We start from the raw sequence: 13,301 nt of genomic DNA on the forward strand, positions 1-13,301 counted from the left end.
CACGTGTCATCCAGCCTATTCCTCAACTGAGCCACATATTGCAGGGGTGTTTGGGCTGTTGTAAAGTTGGGGGGCACTCCTGCAGCTACATCAATCGGCTCAGATAGCAATCCAGTGATACTGTGCCTGGTTGCTCTGCAAACCATCAAAACATATTAAATTATAAGATTTTCTGGAGAGTGGCATTGAAACTCTCAACCTTTCCAGGCAGACTGAGGCTGGAAGGATGTTGTTTGGGTCTTCTCAATATCTAACAGTTCAGACATTGCCTGAATGACCTCAGATTCAAAATTAATGCCTTGGTCACTATGCAGGGAGAGTGGTGCTCCAAAATGGCAGACCCATTTTCAGACAATCACATGTGCTATGCTGACAGCTTGATCATTGGGAAACAGGTATACTTTCACCCACTTGGTGAAATAGTCTTGCTATTACACTAATATGTAACAACTGAATTGCTCTGTTTTATTCAGGAGTCTCATCAAATCAACAGTGATCCTTTCCATTGGAACACCCATTTGTACAGTACCCTTGTGCACTTGAGGCCTCTTCAATGGCCGAATCTTTGCTGCACAGCAGACACAAGTGTGACACCATAGTGAAACATCTTTGAATTGCATCTTGCAACAATAATACCTTTTCTGCAGACAGGACAGCATTTGCTCTACTCCAAATTTCCACCCACTGGATCCTTATGCATCTGATACATAATATCCTTTTGTAACCCTTGCAGGAGGATGATTTGCAGATAAAACATAGAACATTCCACCAAGTAAAAATGTTGTAACAGAATGCTATCCTTCAGGTACAGTCTCTGCCAATGGCTCTAGTACACCTTTGTGGCTGGTCCATAAGATGACACAACTTTGAATTGTTGTGGCGAGAACTGTCATTGTTAGCAGAGTACAGTGCAGCAATAACAGTAACCTGAATCAGAAACTTATGCTAGTGCTTGAACTCTCCGTGATAACCAACAGACCAGTCAAAGATCACCTGAGAGGAATTAGAAAAATAGTTATTGAATTCACACACCATCACAGTTGACACTAAGAGCAGAACCAGTTGAGTAGGTCCACGATTTCTACCTAGGGTGAAACTAAGCCTCTAAGAATAAGAACTCGAATCCAGAAGTCATCACCTCTGAATGTTGGACCTGTTTGTCTCTGCATGTACAGGAAGAAACTTTATCAACACCTATGTTACCATTCCAGAAGAACTAAGCGTAGAGATTTCTAACATGATCCCTGCTGAACAAATGTACAGTAAGATATAAACTGCAGGAGATACAGATCTCTCTGGACAGGAGAAATGATCACAGCCATCAGACTGATTGAACTCATACAGCATTTCTCTAATGTCTACAGAGTTTAAAGTAAAACAGAAAATGTAAAAAGTTATAATCGAATGACTTATGTCTCAGAAGCTCTGGTGATTTTATAGTAAATAGAAATTATTCATGCATCCCCAATTTGAGTGACAGTATGAATTCATGGCTTGTGGGAACAAAAGCACTAAACTAAATATCTCCATCTCATGTATTCTTGACTGGACTCGTGTGTGCTGTTGAAGAGTGGGTCAGACCTGGCCAGATTAGACAAAAGGCCACACTCATACCTGCCATTGTTTTGGTTTCATTTGATCTGATTAAGTGAAAAAGGTGAATTTTAATAAGTGGTCAAAATAACGGAAAAAGAAGAAAAAAATAAAAAGCAGGCTGCACAATAATCTGTCTTCTTGTCACATGATCAAATAAAACCTTGTTAAATCAGGCTCAGTGTACAGCAATGTGTGTAAACTAAACTATAAGCATTAAGGATGAGACAACAATAGAATTTATTAATTGGTTTTTAAGCATTCGTGTACACATAGGCTTAATTACAATACTGTATTAAACGTCCTGAACAAAATATCAGGAGAACCTTAAGTTTTAAGCAGAGAATGAGGACCTTTCCATGCTCTCTGGTTGTTCAAATGATGTGTTTTTCCCATATAACATTAAATTAACTTAGTGAATATTCAAATGATATATAATACAATAGAGATATTTGGGAACATCAATAGAAGACGTAGAGGAAAACAGTTTTTTCATAAAGGAACATTGATTAATGCAGAGTCTGTCTGTAATATTTGTAAAGTTATAATTACCATAACACACCTCCTGAACCACGGATAAAATAAAGCATAAATAACAGGATTAATGGTGGAATTAAGACAAAGCATGATCAGAAGTTTCTGAATGGTTTCTCTCTGTAGTTCAATAACATTCCCTAATAAACTGTAAATAAAATATGGAAGTAAACACACCAGAAACACAGACACTAAAATACCAAGGACTTTAGCTGCTTTTCTCTCAGATTTCATGGTGTGTGAGGTAATTTTCTGTGTTTTAGGCCGTATGTGATTATTAAGTTCTCTGATAGCAGTGGCATGTTTCTTAGCAATCACAAAAACTCGAGTGTACAATATGATTATGACAGAAAGTGGAAATATAAATGAATATATGAGATCAATTACAGACCAAACCTCATTCAGAAAGAAATAACACTCTCCAGGACACATTACAGAATTTGTGAAATTGAAATACATGAATGTTAACATATAGATTAGCATCACACACCAGTTAAAAATAATCACAACAGCAGTGATCCGCACAGAAACTCTGTTCATGTAGAGAAAGGGGTTTGAGAGAGCCAAACATCGATCCACAGCAATTAGAACGATATTATAGATTGATATGATTGCGAGAAAGCTACTAGATAACAAAAAGAAGGTGCAGAAATCTCTCCCTAAAATCCAGCATGACTCAATCGTCCAGATGAACATCGATGGCATAACTAAAGCTCCAATGAGGAAATCCGATACAGCCAGAGAGAGCACCAGCATGTTTGTTGGTGTGTGAAGCTGCTTGAAGTGAAGAACAGAAATGATGATGAGCAGATTTCCACACACTGTTAGCAGAACCACAGCAGCTGAACACACGTACAGTAAGATATAAACTGCAGGAGATACAGGTCTCTCTGGACAGGAGAAATGATCACAGTGATCAGACTGATTAAACTCTGTCAGGTTCATCAATACAGGCATTTTTTAAGAAAGGCTGTTACATTATGAGCCAATGAATTATAGGTCAGGCAGCTTAGAAAATTTTATAGTGTAGATATTAGGCACGCCTCCACCTCTAAATTGACTGACACCTTAGTGAAAGTGATGTCATGCCTGGGGGAAACAAAAGGCCACAGGAGGCATTAAGCACAGATAAACATATTATTATTTGATTCTCCAGTTTACAAGAAAGAAAACATGAACAAAAAGCATGGAATCAAAAACAGATGATGGCCACAAAAACTTTGCAGTGTGGATAAAGAAAAACTGTGACACAATAAACAGAAACAATGCCGAGCAGTGTAAATACTGTAATACAGTGTAATACTGTTCAACAATATTGCGTGCAATAATATTAGAATCAACACAGTGTTATAGCAGCAGGTCCCCTGAGATAATGTAAAGAATTGTGCAAAACAGCAAACGACTGGAATGTAAGACTTGTATATGTTACCCCTTGGTGCATTCATTCATTTTCTACCGCTTATCCGAACTACCTCGGGTCACGGGGAGCCTGTGCCTATATTAGGCGTCATTGGCCATCGAGGCAGGATACACCCTGCACGGAGTGCCAACCCATCACAGGGCACACACACACACTTTCATTCACTCACACACTACGGGCAATTTTCCAGAGATGCCAATCAACCTACCATGCATGTCTTTGGACCAGGGGAGGAAACTGGAGTACCCGGAGGAAACCCCATAGGCACGAGGAGAACATGCAAACTCCACACACACAAGGCGGAGGCGGGAATCAAACCCTGTAGGTGTGAGGCGAATGTGATAACCACTAAGCCACCGTTCCCCCTTCCCCCTTGGTGCAATTATACATAAACATGGTATTGGCTTCCACTGTTTATCTAAGTCAGATGTGAGTCATCAGCTTAATAAGATTGAAGGTTGTGTGAAGGACATTACACAGTGGATGCTTTTGTGTTTGTTATTTAATAAACCCAGTTTATTTTAGCTATTCTGCATTTGGGTTAGGGGGTTTGGGTTAGCATAGCACATATCACATGTAATAACCCTAACCCTAACCCTAACCCTAACCCTAACCCAAGGATTTCACACCAAGACCCAGCAGGATAACATCAGCCAGGACCGGCTCTGTGGGAGTATATATTTATTTTTCTTCCAGACTGTTTTTTCCTGGACTGATTTTTGGTTTCTGGTTTCTGAGGGGTACCCCACCTTACTCCCTGTCCGTGCACAATGTCACAGCACTTTTTTTTTCTCAGTGTCCTGCTACATTGCCCGCACCTGTCCGGTGGGGGACATTGCTTCACTTCCTGGTTTCCCGTGGAGGATGCCACCCCACTTCCTGTCCGTGTGGGGTGTTGCAGGCCCGTATGATTTTGCCTTGGGGATATTTTTTGTTTATATTTTGCACTGTGGTGGAGGACTTTTCCTGCTCTCCCGCCCGTTTCTGGTTTTTCTGGATGTGGGTCTGTCCGCGATGCATCAGGGGTTACGCTCGGCACTTCAGCTTGGCTGTGGTCGTCACTTGGCCCTTCTGCTCGGCTGTGGACTTCGATCGGCCCTCTCTGTCTGCGCCACCGTGTTCCTTGCTCCCCCCACTTGCCTTACCTTGTGCCTTGCTCCACCAAACCTGCCTGGCTGTGTGCCTTGCTCCCCACACCTGCCTTGCCGTCTGCCTTGCCCCCACGCCCCCATCAGGATTGTCATTAAGACAATTAAAGTAAGTCACTCTCGATAAGCATGTCAGCTAAATGCTGTAAATGTAAAGGTGGTAAAGCATTTTTGTGAGAATGGAGCTCAGGAAGATCAAAGTAAAGAAGGTTGTGGGTCCAGACGGCATCAGCTCCAGGCTCCTTAAGAGACATGGTTGTCTGCAACACTGGCGCCCTGCAGGGAACGGTTCTGGCCCCATTCCTCTTCACCATATACACTGCAGACTTCATGTTCGGCTCAGCAACCTGTCACCTGCAGAAGTTCTCTGATGATTCTGCCATCGTCGGTCTGATCATGGATGATGATGTCAGGGAGTACAGAGGACTGATCCAGAACTTTGTGGACTGGTGCCAACGGAGCTGCCTCCAGTTAAATGTGTGGAAAACCAAAGAACTGGTGGTGGATTTACGTAGGCACAAACAAATTTCATTACCACCAGTGAACATTCAGGGAATGGACTTTGTGAGATTGGACTCTTACAAATACCTGGGTGTCCATCTGAACAGCAAACTGGACTGGACAGACAATTCTGAGGCAATGTATAAGAAATGGCAGAGCACACACTGTTGAAGACACTAAGGTCTTTTGGAGCACAGGGAGAGCTACTGAAGACCTTTTTTGACTCTTAGGTGGCCTTAGCCATATTCTTTGGTGTGGTCTGCTGGTGCAGCAGCATCTCTACTGCAGAAAGGAAGAGACTGGACAAGCTGATCAGGAAGGCCAGCTCAGTCCTGGGGATTCCTCTGGACACTGTACAGGAAGTGGGAGAAAGGAGGATGGTAGCAAAACTATCATCATCGCTGGAGAACGACTCTCACCCCCTCTATGAGTCGGTTTCAGCTCTGAGCAGCTCCTTCTGTGACAGAGTGTTACATCCTAAGTGTCTGAAGGAGCAATACAGATGCTCTTTTCTCCCTGCTGCTATTAGACTTTACAATCAAAGCTGCTCCCAGTGAACCAGTCACCATAATATACACTGGATTAGTATAACTGAAATAATAACAATAACAATTTTTATTTTTTTTTTGCAATATTTCTTTTAGTGTAACTACTTACTCATGGTCTCTTTTTTCATCTTTGTATTTATACATTGTGTTGTTTATAAACTGTATATTATATTATGTCTCTATTCTTTTTATATATTTGCATTTCTTTCTCTTTGCTTCTGTAACTGTAATGAGTCTGTCTGTGTTTTCCTTTGTTTCTGTCTGCTGTCATTCCCTGCTGTTAATTGTTGGCCACGCCCACTTATTTGTTACCATGGACATTAATTGCACTCAATCGCTTCCCCAGGTGTTTTGTCCTAGTCTTTGATTGTCTCCGCTTTGTGATTGGTTCTTGTTCACTATATCTACTCTGTTTGTCCACTTCCCTGGTGTTAGTCGTTATTTGGTGTAGTATGTTGTCTGTTCACTTCCATTTTCCTGTTTCCTGTCGGCTCTGTGTTCAGTCTTGTTTTGCCTGCCTGTCTGTGTACCTGTTTCCTTGTTTTGGTCATTAAATCTCTTTACTGCATTTGGATCCTCATTCACCTTTGAATCATTGTGACAGAACGACTAACCACAAATGGATCCAGCAGAAATCTTGCTTTGCCTATGTCAGGAGGATTCCCCATTCGAGGAATATGCTGAGGTATTCGTGGACCTGTGTAACCACTTTGGAGAGAAGGTTCTAAAGGACATCTTCAGGCATTTACTAGAGAACAACCTGCGCTACTTAATGCCGACTAGCCAAGAGATAGGATCGTTGTCAGATTTTGTAAACTTGGTGTTGCTCCTGGGTGGGTCCTTGGTAACCATGGGTAGTGGAGAACCAGCCGGATCGACCGGGTCGCCGGAACCAGCTTGACCGACCGGGTCGTCGGAGCCAGATGGGTTGTCGGAAGCAGCCGGGTCGCTGGACCGACCAGGTCGCCGGAACCAGCTGGACCGACCGGGTCGACTGAACCAGCCGGACCGATGGAACCAGCCGGACCGACCGGGTCGACGGAAACAGCCGGACTGACCAGGACGACGGAACTAGCCGGGTCGACCGAAATGACTGAGTCAGAGAATGCAGTCGACATGGTTACACCCAAGCTCCCTGAACTCTCTGCCTGGCCTGAACCAACCAATTTTCCTGTGTTATCTGTCTTGTGTTTTGTTGCACTAGATTTGCCAGCCCTTCTACCTCCTGTCCCTGTTTACAGGCTCAGAGCACCCCCGGTGCCACCGTGGGTTGCAATCACGGCCAGCTCACTGAGCGCACCGGCAGCCCTGCCCTGGTCTCCAATACTGCCCTGGTCTCTGGCTCTGCCTGCGGCACCACCCTGGTCTCCGGCCCTGCTCTGGTCTCGGGCTCCGCCTCCAGCACCATCCTGGCCACCAACTCTGCTTTGGTCCCTGGCTCCGCCTGCGGCACCACCTTGGTCTCCGGTCCTGCTCTGGTCTCTGGCACCACCCTGATCTCCAGTCCTGCTCTGGTCTCTGGCTCCGCCTTCAGCGCCACCCTGGCCTCCTGCTCTGCCAGTGCCACCCTGGCCTCCTGCTCTGCCGACGCGCCTTGGCCTCCTGCTCGGCTGGCGCCGCCACTACATGAACTCGACCCGCCCTCCCACCCTGGTTGCTCCAGGAGGGTGGAGCGAAGGCACAACCAGGGTGGGAGGGCGGGTCGAGCCCGGGTCAGGTCGAAGCCGCTCGTAAGGGGGGGGGGGGTGTCTGTAATGAGTCTGTCTGTGTTTTCCTTTGTTTCTGTCTGCCCACTTATTTGTTACCATGGACATTAATTGCACTCAATCTCTTCCCAGGTGGTTTGTCCTAGTCTTTGATTGTCTCCGCTTTGTGATTGGTTCTTGTTCACTATATCTACTCTGTTTGTCAACTTCCCTGGTGTTAGTCGTTATTTGGTGTAGTATGTTGTCTGTTCACTTCCATGTTCCTGTTTCCTATCAGCTCTGTGTTCGGTCTTGTTTTGCCTGTTTGTGTTCCTGTTTCCTTGTTTTGGTCATTAAATCTCTTTACTGCATTTGGATCCTCATTGTGGGATGAATAAAGGTCTACCTTATCTTATATTACTCTTGAATTTTTGTTTTATATTAATCTTTATATTATTCTTTATAATAACCTTTTGTTCTATGTTTATGTTCTGTAAAGCTGCTTTGAGACAATGTCACTTTTAAAAAGTGCTATATAAATAAACTTGAATTGAATTGTGTATCAATTCCACTGCAATTACCCTCCTGCAATTTAAATGGATTAATTTCTCACATGATTTTCTGCAGTGAGTGTGGCTTATAACATGTGTACTTGTTTACTAGAGCTGATGTATAACACGGGGCAGAAGTGCGTTTAAACAGATTGTTATTACTGAAAGTCTTGACTCTTGGGCATCCAATGTATTTAGCCAGTCGACAAATGAAAGTGGTGCTTGTTTTTTGGTTCATGTTCAGGCAGCGATGAGAGTGACAAATGCATGCTATTTCACTCATTCAGGTGACTCAGATTAAATCAATACAACAAATTACATAAGCAGGAAAACCTCTTGCACAGCACCACACAGAGCATGCACACTCCTCGCTCAAGAACAGGCTTCTTTCACAAAAAATTCCCATAAATCTCATTTATTGGTCTTAAACTGATAGTTCTTATGTTCCCCTCCTGCAACAACTAGTAAACCAGTATTGTTGGATTTAAGCAGGGGAAGAGACAAAAGTTCTCAGCACACAAGATATTTTTTGCGGATATTAGTATATACTTCCTGTCTTTTTAAAACCATTTTTAAACCTTCAAGGAGTTTCCATCGACAGAACTGTCACTCATGCAGTGTTTTTCATTTTTTGAACCATTCAGTTTAAACTCTAAAATAATGTGGTATGAAAATCCCAGCAGGAGATCAGTAGTTATAGAAATACTCAAACCAGTTCATATGACAACACAATGCATAATGTGGATAATTCACAGAGATCAGACTTTACCTTGAGACTGATGTTTGATGTGAACATCAACTGAAGCTCTAGACCTGAATCTACAGAATTTTGTGCATTGTGCTGCTGCCAAGTGATTGACTGATTAGAGAAGAGAAGGAATGTACAGGTAATTCTAATAAAGTGGATGATGATTTTGTATACAATAGGTTTGTACACACACTGCCTGTAAAACTGTTATAAATAATTGTAAGTTAGTTACATATATAGTTAGTGATATGTTGACATACAACTAATATATATATATAAACTACACATTAAATAAAGTTTGAAAACTTATTTTTTAAAAATATTATATTACATTGCAAACATCTTAAAACATTTTAAATTGAAAAAGCTTGTTGATATTTAAATATGTTATACATAAGTAAATATTTTTGCATACATAAGGCACATAGTTTATTCTGGTTAATTTTGTGTAGTATGTTGAAAGAATTTGTTTGTGAACAATTTTTTTTCAAAATTTGAATGAGGAACCTTTCAGACAGTCTGATTTTTATATACAGTATGTTAGGAAGACAAACATTTTTTAGGTAATTAAAAAAGTAATAGCTATTAAACAAAAATCCAAAGATGTGATTATCTTTTTTTCCTGGGTACAAAACACATTCATGACAGAACATTGATTAATGCAGAGTCTTTTTTGAATATTTGCAAAGTAATAGTCAATTTAACACACCTCCTGAACCACGGGTAAAACAGAGAATAAATAATTGGATTAATGGTGGAATTAAGATAAAGCACAATTGCAAGTTTCTGAAAGGTTTCTGGCTGTAGTTCAATAACATTCCCTAATAAACTGTAAATAAAATATGGAAGTAAACACACCAGAAACACAGACACTAAAACACCGAGGACTTTAGCTGCTTTTCTCTCAGTTTTCATGGAGTGTGAGGTGATTTTCTGTGTTTTAGGCCGTGTGTGATTATTAAGCTCTCTGATAGCAGTGGCATGTTTCTTAGCAATTAGAAAAACTTGAGTATACAATATGATTATAACAGAAAGTGGGAATATTAATGTTACTACAAGATCAATTACAAATAAAACTTCATTCAGAAAAAGATAACACTCCCCAGGACACATTACAAAACCTGCAAAGCTTCCATTGAAATAATAAAATACTGTGTTATACACCAGACAAACACACCAGTTAGAAGAAACCACAATGCACATAGTCCTGCTGGACATTATGTTTATGTAGAGGAAAGGGTCTGAGAGAGCCAAATACCGATCTACAGCAATCAGAGCAACATTATAGATGGATAAACTTGTTATAAAATAAGAGATCATTAAAAAACAGATGCAGTACCCCTTATCAAAAATCCAACATGACTCAATCATCCAGATGCACATTGGTGGCATCACTAAAGCACCAACAAGAAAATCCGACACAGCCAGAGAGAGCAGCAGCATGTTTGTTGGTGTTTGAAGCTGCTTGAAGTGAAGAACAGAGATGATGATGAACAGATTTCCACACACTGTTAGCAGAACCACAGCAGCTGAACACATGTACAGTAAGATATAAACTGCAGGAGATACAGATCTCTCTGGACAGGAGAAATGATCACAGCCATCAGTCTGATTAAACTCCATCAGGTTCATTAATATAGCATTTAAAAAAGTCTATGTTGCATTAGAATTAAATGAATTCTATGTCAGGCAGCACAGATATTTTTATACTTTATAAATAAGGCACACCCACAAGCTTGACTGAGAGCTTAATGTTTATGATGCCATGCCTTAGGGAAACAAAAACTAGAGAAGGCACTGAGCACCGATAAACACTGATTTTTTTAATTTATAAGTAAGAAATCATCTGTAGAAACCAATAATCAAAATAAAAACAAAACAAGGTCACAAAAACTCATTTTCACAAAACTAATTTATTTTTAATGTAAAAAATTGAATACGAATTCATAATTCAGAAATATTATGTCTTCCAATTTACAGAGGAATGTAATTTGGGGGAACTTCATCATGCAGCAGGACAATGAAACAAAACATGTTAATCCATACAACATGTGATTTTGCTGCCCAGTCCAACAGCCATTTACAGCATTTGGCAGACATCCTCATATAAAGTGACGTTCAAAAGTGATTTGAAGTCCCTATTAATGAATACATTAACACCGTTTCACTAGGACACAGACTTTCAGCATCAGCCTAAAACTCTGTTGGGAGACTTTTTAAAAAAACAAAAAAACAAACAAAAGAAAAGCATAAAAACAATCTGGGAAAGTAAGCATTAATTTAATTGCATAGTATTAATAGCATTAATGTATTTGCATAGCACTTTTGACAATAGACATTGTCTCTTTACAGAACATAAGAAACATACAAAACTACAAAAGATTTAACATTATAAAATAGTCTATACAAATATTAATATAATACAAAAAAATAAGATTAATATTAGACATATTTGAATGTGTGTGTATTTGTCCCCAATTAACAAGCCTGAGGTGACTGAGGTGACTGTGGCAAGGAAAAAGTCCTTTAGATGGAAAAGGAAGAAACCTTGAGAGGAATCAGACTCAAAATGGAACCCATCCTCATTTGACACCATGGCTACTCAGACCAAATCTCTGTTATGCAGACCACTTGTCAGAAGTTTGTTACAAACCAGTTCTGAAGCAGGTGAAAAGCTGGCCAGGAGGAGTATTGAGTGAACTGTATTGAGTGCACTGACTGGAACATCTTCAGGGAGGCTGCAACCAACGGTGATTCCATCAAACTGGTGGAGTACAAGACATCAGTGACCAGCTACATCAGCAAGTGCATCGATGACCTGACCGTCTCCAAGACATCACCACACGTTCTAGAAGCTGTGGATGACTGCAAAATTGTGTGCATTGCTGAAGTCTAGGGACCTTCAGAGCAGGGGACAAGACTGCCTTTAGAACAATAAGGGCCAAACTGTCCAGAGTCATTAGAGTAGCAAAGCGCTCACATGCCCAGAGAATCCACAGCCACTTCCAGGACAGCAGAGACACCCGGAGTATGTGGTCAATCAGGTGAGCACAAACTGCGAGACATCTTCACCTGCTTGTTATAGTGATGCCTCCCTCCCAGATCTGCTGAACCACTTCTACAGTCGGTCTGAGGTGCAGAACAATGTAGCGGCAAGGAAGACTATCCCTGACTATCCATAAACTGATATCTGCGACATTTCCCTGAACAGTGCTATTGCTTCTATGTGACTCAAGACAACCACCATTGTCTCCATGCCAAAGAATTCTACAGTGTCCTGCCTCAGTGACTAATGTCCCATCACACACATGCGCCGGGTGTCTCCGCTGTCCTGGAAGTGGCTGTGGATTGTCTGGGCATGTGCATGCTTTGCCTCTCTGATGGCTCGGGACAGTTTGGCCCTTGCTGTTCTTAGGGCCACCCTGTCCCCTGTTCTGAAGGCTAGGTCCCTAGACCTCAGCAGAGCACGCACATTAGCATTCATCCACGGCTTCTGGTTGGGGCGTGTAGTGATGGTCTTGGAAACGGTCACGTCATCAATGCACTTGCCGATGTAACTGGTCACTGCTGACGTGTACTCCTCCAAGTTGACGGAGTCGCCGTTGGTTGCAGCCTCCCTGAAGATATTCCAGTCAGTGCACTCAAAGCAGTCCTGAAGAGCAGAAGTGGCTCCTGCTGGCCAGGTTTTCACCTGCTTCAGAACCGGTTTTGAGCGTCTGACGAGTGGTCTGTATGCTGGAATTAGCATAACAGTGATGTGGTCTGAGTAGCCGAGGTGGGGGTGGGGCTCCGCACGGTACGCGCCGGGAATGTTTGTGTAAACAAGATCCAGCGTGTTTTCACCTCTCGTAGCAAAGTCCACATGCTGATGGAATTTAGGGAGCACTGACTTAAGATTTGCATGGTTGAAATCTCCGGCGATGATAAAAAGTCCGTCGGGGTGAACATTCTGTAGGTCGCTAATAGCTCCGTATAGCTCACTTAGCGCCTCTTTAGCATTAGCGCTAGGAGGAATGTAAACTCCGACAATGTAAACAGTAGTAAATTCCCGTGGTAAATAAAATGGTCTGCATCTAACAGTCACAAACTCTACTGACGATGAGCAGTAAGTAGAAACAAGCACAGAGTTCTTGCACCATTCCGTGTTGATATAAACACACACACCACCACCGCGAGTCTTACCGCAAAGAGCTGCATTTCTGTCGGCTCTAAATGAAGTTAGCCCGTCCAGCTGAATGGCGGCGTCCGGAACTCTGTCGCTGAGCCACGTCTCCGTGAAAACAAACACACAGCAGTTTCTAACCTCTCTCCGTGTAGAGCGTTCGAGTCGGATGTAGTCCAGTTTATTGTCCAGGGAGCAAACGTTGGATAGTAGAATGGATGGGAGAGCCGGCCGGCTAGGGTTTGTTTTTAGCCTAGCACGGACGCCCGCTCGCTTACCACGCTTCCGCTTCCTCGCGAACCGCTTTCGGCGTCCCCTCCCCTGGTCTCTGGTATCAGGCGACACCGGGGACTGGAGGCCTGGTCTCCGCAGCAAGCCGAGGTCACGAAGCCTAACCAGTACATCATCGTG

The 13,301-nt window shown here is 42.4% G+C and overlaps 2 protein-coding genes across 2 annotated transcripts; both read right to left on the reverse strand.

Moving 5' to 3' along the window:
- Positions 1–2,085: 2,085 nt before the first annotated feature.
- LOC113651713 (trace amine-associated receptor 13c-like) lies at positions 2,086–3,072 on the reverse strand. Its single transcript, XM_047817975.1, has one exon. The coding sequence runs from the start codon at positions 3,070–3,072 to the stop codon at positions 2,086–2,088; it is 987 nt and encodes a 328-aa protein (XP_047673931.1).
- Positions 3,073–9,367: 6,295 nt separating this feature from the next.
- LOC113651784 (trace amine-associated receptor 13c-like) lies at positions 9,368–10,360 on the reverse strand. Its single transcript, XM_047818991.1, has one exon. The coding sequence runs from the start codon at positions 10,358–10,360 to the stop codon at positions 9,368–9,370; it is 993 nt and encodes a 330-aa protein (XP_047674947.1).
- Positions 10,361–13,301: the final 2,941 nt, after the last annotated feature.

This window comes from Tachysurus fulvidraco, chromosome 9 (genome assembly GCF_022655615.1).
Source record: "Tachysurus fulvidraco isolate hzauxx_2018 chromosome 9, HZAU_PFXX_2.0, whole genome shotgun sequence".
Classification (NCBI taxonomy): Eukaryota; Metazoa; Chordata; class Actinopteri; order Siluriformes; family Bagridae; genus Tachysurus; species Tachysurus fulvidraco.